This window comes from Poecilia reticulata, chromosome 13, assembly GCF_904066995.2.
Source record: "Poecilia reticulata chromosome 13, P_reticulata-male-v2, whole genome shotgun sequence".
Classification (NCBI taxonomy): domain Eukaryota; kingdom Metazoa; phylum Chordata; class Actinopteri; order Cyprinodontiformes; family Poeciliidae; genus Poecilia; species Poecilia reticulata.
Window position 1 is genome coordinate 26,813,498 of NC_088842.1, and position 18,422 is coordinate 26,831,919.

Sequence of the window (18,422 nt, forward strand, 5' to 3'; positions counted from 1 at the left end):
ACAGAACTGATATAAAAAGGGGCGAAATCTCTTTCATAATTTTGGGAGGAGATTGCAATATAACCAAAATACTGTTGATGGATATTGTCAAGAAATAGATGAGAAACATCCCAGCAGTGTCACAATGCTCATCACATCTATATCACTATTCATGCAAAAGGAGCCTCACCAAGAAGTTTTTGTTTTATAGTACACAAGCATTACAAATTATGAAAAAGATTTATTGCACCTTGAAACTCTCTTCACTACAGTAAGGAATAAGTTAATTGTACTAAAGGCAAAACAAACAGTCACATTCATTACCATAGTTCAGTAAACCATGTGCTTTTATTACCAGTGCATATTCATAGAGAAAACAAAAATATGGGTAAGGTGAAAAACCTGAAACACATTTAAAAAAAAAATTAAGTTAAAAAGGCGAGCATTTGACTCTTAAAAGATGTCACTGCTTCTGTTTGGCAACAGTTTAAACAACAGGTTAAGATTATAAAAAAAACCCCATTAGATTAAACTAGTGATATTTGAGCTCAGAAAGCACCACATAGTGAAAGACTAAATTCCGTGGTTGGATGATAAATAGCGCTGTGGATAACTGAGTGGAACCAGGAGCCCGTCTTGACTACGTCCTTCATCTCTGCTGCAGTACATCTGGCATTACAACAAATGAACAGCAGGAGCAGCACTAGCAGCAACAACAACCTCTGCGCACAACTCTTTGCTTTTGAATTTTAGTTTGGCATCATGAAGGCAGGAACTTGAGCAGAAAAGACAGGTAGCTTATAAAATCATCATTCTGAGTGAAGTCTTAAGAGTTGACTTGTACACTTGCCAATCCATCTAACAATGCACATAAATCATTTTTTATGAAAACACAAACATGTAAACATCTTAAAACAGAATTCAGATCCCATTTCCCAAATTTTTGTCATTTTAGCTGGCCAAATTTAAATTTTTGTGCATAAAACAATACAAATTCCTAATATTGTCTCACCAACACTTTTGTATAAACTTTGAGGGCTCTCCTGAGATTTGTGCAGTGTTATTGCCAGACAGCAGCGCTTAATAAAAAGGTATTAACTAGCTTATTAAAGGTCATAATTTTAATTCAAATGCTGAATGCGGATTTATTTCAAAGCAAATTTGCCATGGAAATAAGCGGCACTTCTGCACAAATCCTGGACCTGTGAATTCTGCTTCAAGTGGGAAATCTCCCTTAAAAGTTTAAGAAAAAAAAAAAAAAAGCAAAGGAAAAATTAGAAAAATAATTTGTAAAGACAGAGCTAGTAGAAAATGAAATAAATTAGCATTTTACATCAGTTTTCCCTTTAAAACAGCTATGGACGAACAAAACAAAGATAATTGTGCTGCTTAAATAAGCATTTATATGACACTCATCTCTAATGCATGTGCTGTGGATGCCGTTCAAAAGCTCCTTCAACAGCTGCCACACGTGTAAAAAAATCCGAAAATCCTTCATTGTTTACTGCGCTCTGAAAAGGCAAAAACACTGCGCGTTTCAAAATCAAACAGCACTTACATACAGAGTGGCTTAATATACACAATGTACATTCATGTACAGTATATACAGTACATACAGCAAAACCAATGCACGGATGGTGGTATTCATGATAGATGGTGGTAAGTGAGAAATGTTTACATTTCATTCCATTGCTAAAGAAGCAGAGCATTGTTCACTTCACTGTAAGCATTTTAAGGTAAAAACAGCTAATGTGCACTATCCCGTTGCCTAGAAACTGAGGGGGGGAAAAAAAGAAAGAAATTTCATGCATCAGGAAAGGTTTGAGCCGATTAAATATTTCAGTCTATATCTTAAAGTGTTACCGACAGCCTGGCTGAATAATATCACAACAATGCACATCCATAGATTTGTGTGACCATTTGTCCCGAGGATGCTACATTACCGAGTTTGAATAAAAAGGAGAACCAACCTTCAATACACATCGTAAAAGGTAAAACAAGTTGACGGTTATATCTGAGAAATATGCTGATGTGCACATCAAAAGGCTGTACTGGAAATATCATTGCACCCTGTGGATTACATTTGTTGTGTCGTCAGTGCTCCCAGTTGAGGAAATGGCCGTCCCGGGTCTCTACTGCAGGTAGCGGTAGACTTTAAAGCAGTGGTTCCCGGAGTCCGCCACCGCCACATGGCCGTCGGATGTTAGGGCCAAGCCCTGAGGGCCGTACAGCGGGTCAGCCGACGTGTTGATGTAGGAGAGGAAAGACCCTGAGCTGTCAAACACCTACAGCAAAGAGACCGCCCTTAAAACCAATATTCAACTGATATCATTTCCCCTTTTTGATTTTACAGTTTGTATTGTGAAGCAAACCTGGATGCGACTGTTGCCCCAGTCTGCAACAATGATGTTTCCATTGGCATCAACAGCCACGCCTGTCGGAGCGTTGAACTGGCCGTTCCCCTCACCGTGGGAGCCAAACTTGAACAGGAACTCGCCATCAGCATTGTACACCTGTCAGCGGGATTAAACGTGGAGAAGAAGAAGAAAAGAGAATCTCTGGGGTTTTTTAAATCAAAGGAAATGTGCACACGTAAGGAAGAATACAGAAACATACCAACATAATTTAAAAGAGCCCAACCGTTCAGGTTGGATAACTGCTGGACTAATGTTTTTATAAAGTACAACTTAAATACAAAAACAAGAATGGATAAGATAGGTTAACATTAAGCTCCTGAAATTGTCTAACCCTCAATCCTTTTCATCATTTCTGAACTATAATTAAAAGCCGTTTCCATTCTGGAAAAATAACCTATTTAAATTAGTTGTTTTTTTATTTATTATTTCTGATAAGAGTGATCAAACAGGCAGCAAGAATTGTGTAGGTAAGAGAAGCTCCACAAAAAAAACTGAAAATATAATCTGAAATATGCACCTGTCATATTATTTATTCAGTCCAACATGGAAATGGAACCATTTTCATGCTGCTGACGCATTTTCACAGACCCGACATCGACGTTAGTTTTTAGGTGAGGTTTTGTGTAACAAATATTGTTCTGACATACGAGTGCCTTACCTTGACTGAGTGGTTGTGAAAGTCTGTTACCACAATCTCATTTTTGTTGTTAACAGCCACAAAGTGAGGACCTAAAAACAGTACAGCAGACAAAAAGGGGAAAGAATAACTATGAGTCACTGACGAACAACACGCAAGAGGAAGTCCCACAAACTTTGAAAAACACAAAGAAGAGAGTCATCTCAGAGACAGCGGACGGTGTGAAATAGAAAAAGATGTGACGTGACAGAACTGATGAATGAACATGTAAAAGTTTGGGGGTTTTGTTGCAGTTCAGACTAATGTGGTATCCGTTACTTACTGAAAAGAGGACCAGATTTACTAAGCTTTGATTCCAGTGCAATGTTTGCACCACTTTTCTCTAAAAGAAAAAAAAAAAGAAGAAGTGAGAAATGAAATTTAAAGAACATGTGAGCGTCATCTTGAAATGCCCGATAGTTATCTTTGCAGCATCTCAGCGAGGCACAAACGCAGCATGCTGCTTCATGCTTTAGTATCTTTAAAATGTATGCCTTTTACTGGATTGGTTATGAGTTAGGAAAACAGAAGGCATAGGACTTACTAAATTATTTATACAACTTGAACTTTTCTACAGTGTTGTGTTACAACCACAAACATCAATATAGTTGTTTGGGATTTTACGTGATAGGTCAACACAAAGCAGTTTATAATGTGGAAAGAAGAAAATATACAGTTTTCAAAAATAGTTTTAAACTCCTTTCCCACTCATTAACTGCATGTCTTTAAGAGTACATCTTAACTAGAAACCAACTTTTTTGCCAATTTTTCTATGCAAAATAGTTCAACATCCATAAGATTGGATGGAAATCCACCTATGAACACCAGTTTTCAAGTCTTGCCACAGATTGGCTCAATAAGAATAAATCCATTCTTATTCTGTTTGATTAGTGCTGTTGTCGTGTGGGGAGGAAAACATTTGTCCCAGGTCTCAAACCTTTTCCAGAATTTTTCATGTTTTCTTCCAGAAGTGCTCCAATGATCATAATCCATTTTCTCCATCAAATTTGACCAGCCTCCCTGCCCCTTTTGGACCACAGAATGATGCCGCCACACACCCGAGCTGTGGCTCTTTACATCTCCTCAGAAGTCACCATGGGTCTCTTGGATGCTTCTGATTAATTTCTTAATAACTTCTCCATATACTATATAAGTGGATTACAGATGTTACCATTTAGTTGAGTTTTGAGGGTTGAACTTGATTTTACTTGGGGTATCCATAAACCACCATGAATACATTTTTTTCTTCCACTCCACAATCCTAAGCTACTTTGTGTTTGTCTATCACATAAAATCCCAATAAAAAGTAGTAGTTGGAAGCTATATTCAGGCAAAATTTGAAAACTTCAAGATGTATAAGCAGATTGTGGATATTTAGTACAAAAATTAAACATGTAGAAATCTACATCGACTCTAATCTTAAACAGCAGCATGCTGATCACTTAAGCACTTTTAATATGAAACTTTAGAGACATGCGTAAATCTGGCCCATATCATGCGGCTTCAGTTGACGTGCATTTCCTCCTGTAGTCATTTTTAAACAGCCACACTTTGCATATAACAGTAGAAAATACCTGCAAAGTGTCTCTCTGAGGTTCCTCTAGCTCCAAACTTTGTCACCAGCTTCCCATTTGATTGGAAGATGAAAACACAGCAGGCTTTGTTATCAACAGCGATTATGTGTCCATTTTTATCCACAGCCACACCTTTGGGTCCCATCAATCTTCCGGCACCGATTTTACTCTGCGGATGGGCGAGTAAGAGATATTTTTTTATCACTTAGCTTGTATTATTCACTCAAGTGTATAAAGAAAATAATAAAATATATATATATATATAGCTGTCAAACACTGCTCACCTTAAACTTCCCGTCAGAGGAGAAAATGCTAATCCATCTGTTGTCATAGTCGGCCACTATTATGTCTCCGTTCATGTCCACCGTTACTCCCGTGGGACGTTGCAGCTGTCCCGGAGATCGACCCCGGACACCAAACCTCATTTTAAACTGGCCATCGTTGGAGAATACCTACACAAATAAAAATATAACTCAGGGTTTCTGCAGGGGTGGGAGACAGAAGTAAGTCAGTGGCGAAAACGAACGTAGTCATGCCAACCGGCAATAAATTTACCCAAGATCGACGCAAAAAAAAAAACAAAAACAAAACAAAACAAAAAAAAACAAAACAAAAAAAAAAACAAGCCAGCTTGCTAGCAAGGCTATATTAGCACCTAGCTTCTATCTTTTCCTTTCACAAAACGCAATGATGTCTGCGCGCAATTTTGTTCCCGTTTTGCTGACAGAAAAGTCTCGCGGGAAAAAACAAAAATACAACCAAAAACAGAATATACGAGAACCACGCCACAACAAAATATCAGGCTTATAATTAATGTAGAGTAAGGTCAAATATTTCGGACATTTTAAGGCCTTGCTTTTAAATGCATGGATTTAAGACTTTTTAAGGATGTGGGGACACCCTGTAATTAAAAATTGCTTGATAACGGTGACGAATGGAAGTAGAAACACGGAGCTGGATTTGACGTCAGACCCGAGGTAACAGCATGATAGTTGGTCGGCATTTCAAAATGGCGTCACCCATATAAATTGTTTGTAATAGTTCTTAAACATCCTTGTAAGCTTTATTTTTCTTAAAGACCACTTTAAATTTTTAAGTTTAGAGTTGCAAGCGCTACTTATAACATTGATTTTAGATGCACTTTTATATGCGTCTTGTAAATCACGTTTTCACCACTTCTTACTAATGTTGATGGGAGCAGCGGCCACATTAAAACGTTAAGTTTGCTTCACAAGTTGTAACTGGGGGTAGGAATGCAGCATAACTACTTCAGGATTATAGTTAATGACCTGTATGCACTGGTTATTGCTGTCTGCCACTACGATGCGGCCATTACTGGAGGCTGAGATGCCCTGAAGATTTGTGAACTCTCCCTTGTCCCGCCCTCTCGTCCCTGCCACGAGAACAAAACCTTGGGTTATTTATGCACACTTCAAGCTGTACATTTCAATTCAGCTGCATGATGCTCAGATTATACAACTTTGTTCATATGTGTAAACCATCATGCAACAATAGAGCTAACAGTTTTCCAACCCACCAACTCTGTAGATCAGCTCGTCCTCTATTGGGTTCTCCTTTTTCTTGGTGGTGCTGTACATGCTGGAGGGCCTGCGTACAGCCTTCTGACGGACATGGCCCCCTCCTCCACTTGGGGACTTCACTCTTCTCTTCACGTCCTCCGGAGACTGCAGGACATCTGACGGTTTGACGGCCCGGAGGCGGAACGGACTCCCCCTCACAGGCTGTTCATATAGCAGCAGAGAGAAGGTGAATTCTCCCTCGGAGCGGAGGGAATACCCGACCTCGTAGGTGCCATTTTTGTTGTCCACCACCTCAGCTTCAGTGCAAACTCCATCTGCAGAAGCTATTTCTGCCTTCAGAACAGCATTCCCAGATTTCACCAGTTCTCCATCTTTGTCTTTGGTGGTGACGGTAATGGTGGTGTGCTGGCCGACCACTGCGTGTCGCAGGCCTTCGCCAGTGGCAACGCTTGTATGGCCCACGGCCCCCGTTGTGATGAGGACCCCCAGGTTCTGGATAGAGCGTCTCAGTCCGTCTGTCTCTACCTGACATTCCAGATGTCCATTTTCATGAGGATGCTCAGGAAAGCTGTGTCTCGCCAGAGCGCTGACCCGCTCGCCCATTTGCTTCTGAACCAGAAGGATCTCGGTGGCGCTGCCATGGCTAAGAGCATGTTCCGTGAAGCTGCAGCTGCTCTCAATGTTCTCTTTGCCCTGAAGCAAAGAAGTCAGCTGGGTTTGAAGCACCTAAAGATGAATCAACATGGACACATTTTAAGACGCAAGTCCATACAGTGCCCTGGATATGTTTTCAAATCACAAACATCAATGGATTTCAATGGGATTTTATCTTAAAAAAAACAGTGATTTCATAGTTACCTTGATTTCTTATTACACCTTGAAAAAATAACTTTAATGATTACTTGGTTTTTAAACATTTCTTGTGCAACCCATAAAGATTTTCTTTATGCAAGAGTGTCTAAAAGAAAGCTGATCAGAGCTGATGAAAAATGTAAATGAGATTCCAAGACGTAAACTCCTGAACCCATTTTCCATTTAATCCAACTGAGCTTGAGCTATTTTGCAAAAAAAAAAAAGTTAAAAAATGAGCAAAACCTTCAGTGTGAATAAGTATGACAGACTTTTAGCAGCTGAATGAGACTTTTAGACGTTTACTATCTATTTTTAGTTCTACTTAGCAATTCTGTGGAACTATAAATTCCCCCCCAAATACCCCAAAGTTTGTGGTTCTAATGAGACACAATCTGGGGAAAAAAAATCAAGTGGTGTGAACACTTCTGAAAAATGCTGCATTAGGGCACGTATTGCTTGAGCTAATGTGCTTAAAATTACAGCACGTCTTCTGCCCTGATGCAAATCACACTAATCATAGCTCTCTGACCTTCTGCTTGGTGCTGCAGATGTTTTCCACCTCTGTAATGAGAGCAGTCTTGCGTTGGTGCAATGCCTTCTCAAGCTCGTCAAAAGTATTACTGATATCAGTCACCGCCTCGTTTTTCCTCTCCATTAGCTGCTTGGAGATGTCATTGACCAGCCCGATGGCAGCTGTCAGCTGAGGTAATCTTCCAGAGAAAAAGATGAGCACAGGTTAAAAAGTTTCTGACTTAAAAGCATTTCTAAATTCTGAAGTAAATCTTGTGACATATCAAATCCCTTAAAATCCTACCTGTTGCGCACAGTGTCCAACTGATTTTTAAGAACAGACTTATGCTGCTCCAGCACATCCCTCAGAGGGACGGTCACATGTTCCCTGTGTTCCCCCTCTGTGCACTCCAGACACATGGCTGTCTCACATGATTCACAGTAAAACTCCATTACCTGCAGAGGGCGCAATAGAGCACAGGGACAAAATAGCAACAAGTTCCTCAAAGCCAATTTTACAAAAGTGGAAAGGTCCTGGTTTGGTCATTTTTATTGGGGTTTACCTTTCCTTCATGGTTGGGGCAAGAAAGGGGTTGACAGGTCGAGGCTGCGTTGGCTGACTCCAGTACGTTACACGCCTCGGCTCGACTGCATTCTGTGTCTCTCTGTAACACTTCCATTAGGTTTGTGATGAAGAAGTTGTTCTGAAGGGCCGCCACGCCCTTCTCCGGCAAGATAGACGTCTGTCTGCATACTGGACAGGACAGTGTCAAAGACTGGGGAGGGATGTAGTTCTGTAGACATCTGCAAGAAAAACAAAGACAGGAGGGACACCCAGACATGAATCATTGTTACTATTGTTTTTACCAATCTCAGAAGCTAAGCAATAAGCCATAAGGTAGTAACCTAGAGAACATAGTTTTATCTGTTAATCTTCAATAATTAAAGTGTTCCTAAAGTATTACATGACAAAACACCCAGACGTTTCCAGACACATGTCCAGAGCTCTCAGGTCTTAAGTCAAAAAAGAAAGCAAAAACACGGGAAAGGATCAAAGGAAAAAGTAAAACAAGGAAGGATAGGAGGAAGAACATTGGAAAAGCAAAAAAAAAAAAAAAAATCAGAGACAGAAGGAAGATAGAAGGAAACAAGAAAAGAAGAAAGGGAGAAAATGAACCATGAATATAAAATGCTTTTCTGTCATATTAATCACAGTTTACCAGTCACTTCAACATAAAAGTAAAATCGTATCTGAATGACGGAGATCTTACTTCTCACAGAACGTATGCAGGCAGGGCAGAACCTTGGGGTTGTGATACCGGTCCAAACAGATGCTGCAGACCAGGAACTGCTTGTCTATCTGCCTGACCACGGGGCTGGTGCTGCCGGTCTCACGCTTGGCCATGATGAGTGACATTCAAAGGTGAAGGGGGCAAGGGGAGACCACTTAACCTGCACACACAAAGAGGAAGAAACAGAGGAAATGTTAAGAAAAACCTTGAGGAAACATTCACACAGGGTCAGGAGGGAGTGTTTGCTTCAACAAACCGAGGAGGAAGTGACTCATGGTTATGCTGGGATTATAAATCCTCCCTTAAATACTGTACCAGCTGGCACTTTGTGCTCCTCCTCTCTAAACAAACTTTGTCAGACATTTCAGACTTTCAGTCAAAGGTCATTTGACTTGCAGTGTGAAAAATTCCAAAAAATTGAAAGCAGTAGCAGGAAAAAAAAAAAAAAAAAAGCATGTGATTTAAGCCACAGAGCACAACAATGACCTCAAACTGGTCTGCACAAATATGTTATGTAAAACTGTTACAATGCATCTCATGTTTGATTCCTGGTAATAATTTGCCATACGCTGTGCCAGTTTTATTATTTATATGAAGTTCAGATAAGAGGATGTCACGCTGGGTCTCTGCTCAGATGAAACCGCATCACTGGGTCAAGCACAGATTAACTCTGCATGTCTATGATGTGTTGTACATCTGTCATGTCGTACACAAGGTTCACAAGGGATTAAATCCAAACTGAAAACATACTGCTGTATCATGAGAACAGTTATGAAAGCATCAATCTATATTTCACATCTGAATCAGATTTCAGGTCACAGTTTTGGAGAAAAATCGAAGAAAAACAGGGATTAGTAACTATTTCCCCCCCTCATTCTTCCTTTTTCTTTAATATCAGTAGGACACGTCTCACTTTATTGCTCTCTAATGAAAGCAGCACAGTTTGGTAAATGTCCCACTTCTGATCTTTACTCATAGAAATACTCAAGACAACCTTAAAAATTAAAAATGACAACAACAAAAAACCACAACAAGCAGTTTCGGGTTTTTTAGTTCCCACATTATTAGAAAATATAGGAATTAAACTCATCTGGGAAAGTATTTGTGCAAAAACAAGGTATGTCAATACTAAAATGAACTATACATTACAAAATTATCATGGTTGACCTTATTCAGCATTATAAATGAAAACTAGACCCAAATAATATTCTGTTGTCATTACTTGCCCCACTAAAAATAAAACATGAAATTCCTCCATCTGACAGAAAATGACTTAATGGTTCAGAATGTAAAAATTATGACATTGTAAGGATATCGCCAAATACTATGATAATTGGTACCGATTGAAAGTAACCCATATATTCTTCATTAATCTCTCTTTTCCATCATCATCATGTGCCAACCACTTTCCCTGAGGTTTATGAGCTTGGTCACTAGGATCGATATCAGACACGGACCTGAATGATGGCGAAGGTCCAGTTCAATTGGCTAAATGCGTTACTGAGAAGCAGAGTTTTAATGCATGGAAGCTAAAATATAACAGCCTTCCAGATTTAAAGTCTAAGAAGTCATGTGTGCGATACTGCACACAATGCAAAAATCAAATGAGGTAAAATCTGCAGCGTTAGAGGAAATGAATAGAACAAGCCCATCCTGCTTACTGCGGTGCAACAGGATGAGTCCGGATCCATGACCTTACTCAATATTAGTTTCAATCTGATTTCTTGGTCAAATTTAAGTTGACGATTATTTATTTGACATCCCTGAAAATCTCATTTGGCTCATATCCAAGCAGAAAGTTAAATCTTGGTACACCTTTCCATCATACTTTTGCTTTAAATGCATGAGATCTTTTTCTTTGAGAGTAAGAAAAAGGAAGTTAAAAAAACCCAACAACAACAAAAAAAAAACGCCCTCCCCAAATTCCTTCCAGTTCCTTCCCCTGACTCGAAGCAGGCCGAGTTCAGGAACCACCTGTCTGCCTGCCGCGTTGACGGGGAAACGTACTGTGTGAACTGCGCTGCCTGTCTCACTCCAGCAAGCGGGCCTCCAATGCAGCTGTTCCTCCCTGCAGCAAAGGCAAAAACAGCCTCCAACAATGGCAGCAGCTCTGCTCACAGCTACGCTTCATACTTCATGTTTCATCACTGCCATTTTTTTCCCCAGTTATATAAATGCACTCAAGAGTCAGAAGGCTTCATCTTGGCCAGACATCTTGCAACTGGAGGATTTTCTCAGGCACTCTATTGTTTCTGCTTCCCAAGTGATTCGAAGCAGAGTCCCTTTCACTGTCCACACAACAAGACCTCGCCCAACCCTGTAAGACCCCCCCGCTTTCTTCGTTTCCCCTAGAAGACCTCCCCTCCCCGTTCTGTTTTCCCTGCAGCATGGACAGTGACATCAGGAGGAAGCTTGATGAGCCAAAGCCCTCCAGGCTCCTCCTCCCTCTCGGCTCGCTGGCCGCACAGCCTTTTGGACTGCGACCATCTCCCCCACCTTCGCTTCCCTTCCCTCGCTGCTCTTCGGTTCTCCCAGCAGCCCTTCTTGGCTCGGTTCCTCCCACTCGCCTCACCACAGAAAGATCATCTTTCTTTAAAAACAGTCTCTGCCTGACAGCAGGCCTTAGATGGTCCCAGTGTACTAAAAGAAAAGCTAAATACAAAATGTGAATAAACTAAAAATCAGTGCAAATGATTAAGTTTACAATCATTGTTCTAAGTGAGCTAGTAAATGACATTTCCAGATACATCTACAATGACACCAAAACAAACAAAAAAAAAAAACTAGAGTCGTAGTACTAGCAACATGTTTTTATAGACGAAAAATGTGTATACAGGCCTACTTTATTACTACAAATGCAAATTCACGTATGAGCTCTATTAGCATGCACAGAAGGCAAATGTTTGCCAATTCAGCTATTTGGATTGCAAAGTATTGTTTGGCACTCTCTCCCTGTATTTACAGTTAAGTGGCTTAACGCCCTCCTGCGGGGTCAGGTCCTGTCTGCCATCTGGATTACTGGGTCTAACACATTCAGATGACACCACTGAGTTCATTCAGCTTAAATCTGGGAAGAAGATAAACTCTTCATCTGCACAGAAAATGTTAAATAACACACAATGGTTCTCATCACACCAGATAAGGTCACCAGATCATCACAACAGACATGCTGAAAAGCTAGATTTTAGGGTGGTTTTGTCTGTGAAATAAGTTGTTTGTGTACTTGACACAGTTTTATTGAAACAGGGTTACTATCAGCTCTGAGAAAATTATTCCATAATCACCAAAAACAGGTCAACCTAAAGTGGCTGGACCTGCTTTGTCAGGCTGGACATGTAATCTTTAGTACTACAAAAATCTTAAGGATTTCTGTAGTATCTACATCAACTACTAAAACAAACATTTCCCTAGATTATCACTTTGTACACTACTCTGTGTAATATGTCTGTCATTTTTAATGGTAAATAACTCATTTTTAATTGCATTCATCTTATTTTGAGATTATGACTATGGAATAGGAAAAAGATACTGCAATTGAGGTAATTCACAAAAATAAAGCAAAAACATCCAAATTACTTTTATTTAAAAAATGACAAACGATTACCACCAACAACATTATATCTATTAAAGAAACCACGATGTTACCTATTACATGCATTTGCTATTTTGATACATGGAACTTAGTAAAACATATAAAACTATCACAAATAAAACAGGGTTGTAAGTGTTTATTGTGTAGATTTATACCATTTTGTCATTTTTTGAAAGCATCAATAATACTGTTTAGGTTTCAAAATGTGGTTGAACGCAATTATGGTTTTCTGTTAAGTAGAATAGTTGAACTACGGTAACTGGTATAATGAAGTAGCCTTTAGGTCATTCATTTCTAGACAAGAAAAGCTGTGTTTGAAAAGCTCTGACTGTATGTAGTAGACATGGAGCAGAGTTTCAAACTAAGATATTAACACAAACATTAAAATGGATAAATACTCAATAAGATCCATGTACTTTTATTTAAAGCTGCTTCCTGACCAGCCCCTATTCTATTAATGGCGTTTTCACACAGTTACATTAATAACAATATGAAATGAAGGAATGGTGGCTCTCTTTTTAGATTCCACAACGCAAGTAATTGTGTTCTTCTAGACCCGACATATGTCAAATGAATTTGTGTGCAAGAAAACCATGGAAGCCATATGTTTTCTACAATTACATTCAATGAGTAGTGTGTAATAATAAACAATAGGGACTAGCTGGCTAGATAGATAGTTAGCTACATATATATAGGATAGCTAGAATGATGGCTAGCTAGCTAGATTGATACAAAGCCAATTTTTAGTTATGTGACTGGCACTTTTTTGTTTAAAAGAAATTACTAACATTGGTGGACTCGGATGTTATTGTGCATCCCGAAATAAATATTTGAACATTTTACTACTTCCGTGTGGGACTACAAGCACTATGATATTTATCCTTGTTGTTGTGTAGCACAGCAGAACAGAAACCTGGGATAGTTTGTTTCAGCTGTCTGCTTTGTACTGGTCAAGCAAACTTTGCCAAAAGCCTCACTGACCTGAAATCAGAAGTGTTGGCCCTCTGTGATATGCTGTCAAGATGGGGCTTTAAAAATAGACTGCAGTTTATGTTTCAGCCACTTGCTCCCATGTCTTCATGCAGTAATTGTTCCTGCAGTCTGCTTGGATAGTTTCTAGGTATAAAGAAGGCTGCAGTGCATTACACAGCTAGCCAGGCAGATTAAAGTGGGGAAGGCAGTTCAGGAAGTGCTCTCTATATTATCTAAAGTCCCTTGTCAGCAGTAATGCTCTAACTATTTTGTTGGAGCTTTAAATCCCACTGTTTTAAAGCAAAGTATTAACTAAGCAGTAAATCCAGAAACGGGCAACCTCATTTAAACGCAGCTCTAGCGTACCGACTGCATTGTTTCATTTGTGATATTGACAATCCAGGGAACAGGAACTGTTGGTGATGTTGGAGAGTCGCCCACAGTTTTTTTTTTTTTCCTTCTTCCTTTTTTTTAAAAAGAGACGGCTGAGAGGGCATCAGGGGTGCTATAGCTCCATGATGACTCATCAGTCATTATCCACATAACACACAGTACCTTGGACAAAAACTAACTAGCCCTGCTGCTTCCGCTTGGCTGCACCAGTTGAAGGAATCTGTCTGAATACATCAGTCTCTGTCAGAAAGGCCACAGACATAAACTGCAGTATGAATGTTAGTTTTTCATTAAAAGGCAGAAAGCAACCTGTGGTGTGACAGGTCAAGGTCTCAAGACTGTGTGATAGTATAGACTTCTCTTTGTCAAATTATTTTCAAGTAGATCAATTTGAAAAGAAAAACTGAGCACAGAGCTTTTATTCACTAACTACAAGGACATTGAATGCATTATAAATTAGCTAAATACTGCCAATTTATGCTACGTATTCACTTTAAATTGTTACATTCTAAGTCATCTTCGCTGTAAGGTTGATAAACTGCAACAGCCTCTGAGTGGAGGTATGACAAAGTGACAGCTTCACATTGGCAAATATCACTCCACGCTACCCCACTATAAACAGTGGCAGAAGACAATGCGGCATGCTGGCCATGTGTCTGCAGACACAACATGCACTACAGACTCTAGAAAAGGTCAATCAATGCATCAGCAGTGCCTGCAACATTCATACACCTGTAGAAACAACAGAATTGTTGTGGGTCCTCCGATTGTGAGCCACATTTCAGTGTTTATAACATATTTTCTTCTGTGGGGAAAAAAAAGACAATTGATAGCCAAATTATTCAATTACAGAGGGTCAGTGTGTGAAGTGGATGAAAATATAATTTAAACTTTTGGATAAATGACTTCAGTGGCTGCATGATAAGAGGATGGTCAGAATCAAGGATGAAGAAATTAAAGATTTATTTGAAAATATATTTGCCTGGTGGTGTGGCAAAGTTGACCCAAAGTGAGAGGCATATTTTACAAAGCCTTTAACTTAAGATATTACATGTATCTGTTTTGTTTAATTTATCATAATCACAAATGTCAATTATCTTCATCAATAAATACTGTATGTTTCTTTTTATTGTTTTCATAACTCTTTATTATTCTTGATACTAGCCTTCACATCTAACTCTGGCATATTTTGTAATGAGCATTATGATTTTTTTAAATAAACAACTCACGCTGCCACAAGTTACAGAAGAATTATAAAACAAGTGCATGTTAAAATGATTTAGACAGGTCAAACGGCTTTTGATCAGGATAAAAACATTAAATCCTGACTTGATTTCCTTTAAATGTTAACTAATCCAGGTGATGTGATTGAAAGTCATTGTACAAATTTATGTAGTTTCTCCTTTGTTGTTACACACTCATTTTATTTAAATCAAGATAGCGACCTGGCTCTTGCAAGGAAAACCGGTATGTATGGATGGATGGACAGATGGAGTCCAGTTAAACTGAAATGAAGTTCAATCAAGGATTTATCAGTTATACAAGAGACAATGAGCATCTTAAAAGATCCAAACTTTTGTCTCAAAGCTATTAAAATCCTCAACTATGGTTCAAAAGTAATTTAATTACATTCCAGAGAAAGTGCTGGAGTGACCAGTGCCTTCTCTGATCACAGAGCAAAACGTGACAAAGCGGTGCCCCTCCCCCACCTGTTGCTACACACCATCAGTGAACTGCCTGAAAGAAGGCTTTTCCCCACTTACAAGAAAGACTAATCGACTTATTTAGAACCATGACTAACTTTCAAAAAATGACAAATCTCAGTTATGTTATAAAACATAAAATGGCACCACTCAAATTACTGCAATCATTGTACAGACACATTTACGCATCGTCTCCTCTGTTGTTACACACAGCACTCATATTACTGCTGCATTGCTTTAAAACTACATTGGTTAATGTCTTTGACTGCAGCTGTACTGGAACACACAATCCAACTACCTGTAATCAACCAGCTAATATTGACGTGTTTGTCTGCGTGTCACTCTGCTAAGAGCAGAAGAGCAAAAGGTGATAATAATCTGAAATTCTACATTTTTGCTAACGTATGTATAGTCAAAAACAAACACATTTTAAAGATATTATTAAACAATTTTCAGACTGAAACTATTTTTTTAAAGTTTTTTTGGATTTACTTAGTAAGTAGTCTTGCCCTAAACACTGAATTTATGGTTTGTTTTTGGTTAGTGTTATAACAGGGAGCACTGAATTAAAAAAAAAAAAAAAAAAAACAGAGTCCATGATTGATCTTTTTTTTTACTGCCACATGATCCAATCTGGGTTCAAAGGTCATCCTGGATCTGGCCAAACTGGACATAAAATGTTTAATCCATTTCAGAAGATGCACTTCTATCACTTTCCTTTGTATGTTTACAAACAAGAAGGCCGTCTAAAGATCATATTGAGTATGAAAACCAAGAGAAATCTGAATCCGTGACACAGACATGGAACAACTGCTAAGTATCTGCCCTCTGGCGCAGCATCCAGGACCGTCTGGCAACCTCTCAGTGACCCAGTGAAAGCAGCCAGAGAGAAAGAGGGAGGAAAAAAATAAATAAATCACCTCAACAATCTACTCTCATTAAAATAACCTTTTAACATAATTAAAGAAGCAACGACATCAAGGGATAAAAAGACCTATCGGCTCACTGTTTAGGCCAGAGGTGCAAGACTGATGCATCCCTCTCAGAGCTGTTGCTGCAGTGCAATCGCACAAGTAGTCATGGGCTGACATATTTAGACGAGCCTCTGAGAGCTGCCCAGCTGCAAAACTCTATACAAATTCAGATCAGACATGCAATCAAAGATCCCCCTAATCCTCGAAACAAAAGCGCATGTATGGCTGATTGCAGAGCCCAGCCCGGCCCTCAGACTGCAGCAGAGATGCCCACCTGCCACAGAGCCCAGCCGGCAGCCAGCTCAGAGCCAAAATGGAGAACTGAGTGGGCTGCTGGGGGAAGCAGCAAAGAATTGAAGCACAGCAGAATTTTTTTTTATGCATACACAGCTGAAATAAAAACCCTCAACGCATCCCCGCTGTCAGATAACGAAGAGAACATGTACTATAACAAAGAACGCCACATTATCACAAATAAAGAGGCCCTCTGTGATTTACCAGTGCACAGCAGCTGCTTCAGATGGGCCAATCAATTATTCATCTGCTTCCTCCCTCCCTGGTCATCGCATTATGGAGGACTCCAAACAAGATGAGAAAGCAGAAACGCGATCCCGCAAAAACAAATGACAAGCCCAGATTGGATTGTACTCACACACACACACACACACACTCTCCCAAGCAGGAGGAACCGGAGGGTCAGCACTGCAGGCGGTGGAGAAAGATTTCCATTGTCAAGTCTCCTCGATTCTCAACAGAACCCAACAGACAGGGCGACATAAAGGAAAGGGCAGGGTCTGTCTGGAAGAAGACGGGGACAGTAAGGAAGAGGACGCGGGAAAGGAGGAGAGAATGGGCGTGGATTACATGCAGCATTGGTCAAATCTCCAGTGGGAGGAGTTGAATGAGCCAATAGAAGAAGGAGGGGGCAGGGAATATGGAAATGAGCTGACATCTCAGGATCTGACTAAAAGGAAGAAGCCCGTCTGGTGCAAAGGGGCTTGGCTTTTTTAGCAACCACCCATTACCCTTAAAAGGACAAAGGATGCAGTTTGTTGCAATGAAAATTCAGATCGCTGGTATGCAAAGTATTGTTAGACTGTGAATACAACATGAATGTAGATCTAGATTAAGCAGTTCTGTACTAACTGGCTTGATTTGCCTACTTTAGAGTTTCATTTTACTCTGTTCTCCGTAGAGCGATTAAAAAAAAAAACTACAAAAGAAAAATTGTCAAATACTCAGAGTATGATGTCAGTGAGAGTCATCACCATGGCCGGAGGTAAGAGGTTGGGGGCCTGTGGGTTGGTAGTGGTGCCACCAAGAGGAAGGGGGTGAAGAGGGGCCACATAAATTCACATCCACAAAAAAAAACTGTGAAACTGGCCTGTCTTTCCAGATGATCTTCTATGCACAATATTATGTATGAATTTAAGACAGGGAATGAAAAATGTAAAATTACTTAAGTAATTATCTATGTTGTTAATGTCCTTCCCTGGGGCATTTTAATGTCCAAATACTGTATATTAAATCAGCATTATTTTTCTTGAAAACATTAACTTTTATAACATCCAACTTTCTTTCACGAAAGCAAAGTACAACAAATTGATGGATAAGTATAGGCTTTTGGCACTTAAAAACTTTTCATGAAATCATTTTTCATTTATTTATTTTTTTAAATTCCATAATTTCTAAAGTCATCTGTCCAAATAAACAAGCTCCCCCAACCCTAAAATTGTTTTAATACTTTTTCCAGGCCTGCAGAGTGGGAATGTGGCACAATTACTGAAATATCCTATAAATAAACAAACAAACAAAGGAAGAAAAAAGAACTGTGGAGGATTTGCTTGAAGAATTTGTTTATACATTTGATGGGCTCCAGGTCAAGGGTTAGGTTTGGAGACAGTGATAAGATATATGTGTTTTGAAAAGGTTGCATATTGGAATTAA

At 39.4% G+C, this 18,422-nt stretch overlaps 1 protein-coding gene across 3 annotated transcripts; it reads right to left on the reverse strand.

Annotated features, from left to right (window-relative positions):
- Nucleotides 1-308: 308 nt before the first annotated feature.
- Nucleotides 309-17,304, reverse strand: LOC103474981 (tripartite motif-containing protein 3-like). 3 transcript variants are annotated; one of them, XM_081614946.1, is made up of 13 exons: nucleotides 17,130-17,304; nucleotides 8,821-9,001; nucleotides 8,113-8,353; nucleotides 7,854-8,005; nucleotides 7,569-7,749; nucleotides 6,184-6,913; nucleotides 5,936-6,039; nucleotides 4,931-5,098; nucleotides 4,647-4,815; nucleotides 3,356-3,415; nucleotides 3,055-3,125; nucleotides 2,352-2,492; nucleotides 309-2,264 (listed from the first exon to the last, which is right to left on the reverse strand). In XM_081614946.1, exons 2-13 carry the CDS (start codon nucleotides 8,964-8,966, stop codon nucleotides 2,112-2,114), a joined length of 2,316 nt encoding a protein of 771 aa, XP_081471072.1. In that variant the 5' UTR covers nucleotides 8,967-9,001; nucleotides 17,130-17,304; the 3' UTR covers nucleotides 309-2,111. The 3 variants fall into 3 exon arrangements, with proteins under 3 accessions (XP_081471072.1, XP_008424535.1, XP_008424537.1); XM_008426313.3 differs by having other exon boundaries at nucleotides 16,974-17,304; XM_008426315.3 differs by lacking the exon at nucleotides 3,356-3,415 and having other exon boundaries at nucleotides 16,974-17,304.
- Between the last annotated feature and the right edge of the window lie 1,118 nt (nucleotides 17,305-18,422).

Bases quoted from the DNA above. Each gene is read 5' to 3' on its own strand.
- LOC103474981 (XM_081614946.1), bottom strand. From the start codon at position 8,966: ATGTCACTCATCATGGCCAAGCGTGAGACCGGCAGCACCAGCCCCGTG. The intron at 8,354-8,820 runs GTAAGATCTCCG...TTTTTCTTGCAG, and splicing joins CTGCATACGTTCTGTGAGAA to ATGTCTACAGAACTACATCC. The intron at 3,126-3,355 runs GTAAGTAACGGA...TACTGTTTTTAG, and splicing joins TAAATCTGGTCCTCTTTTCA to GTCCTCACTTTGTGGCTGTT.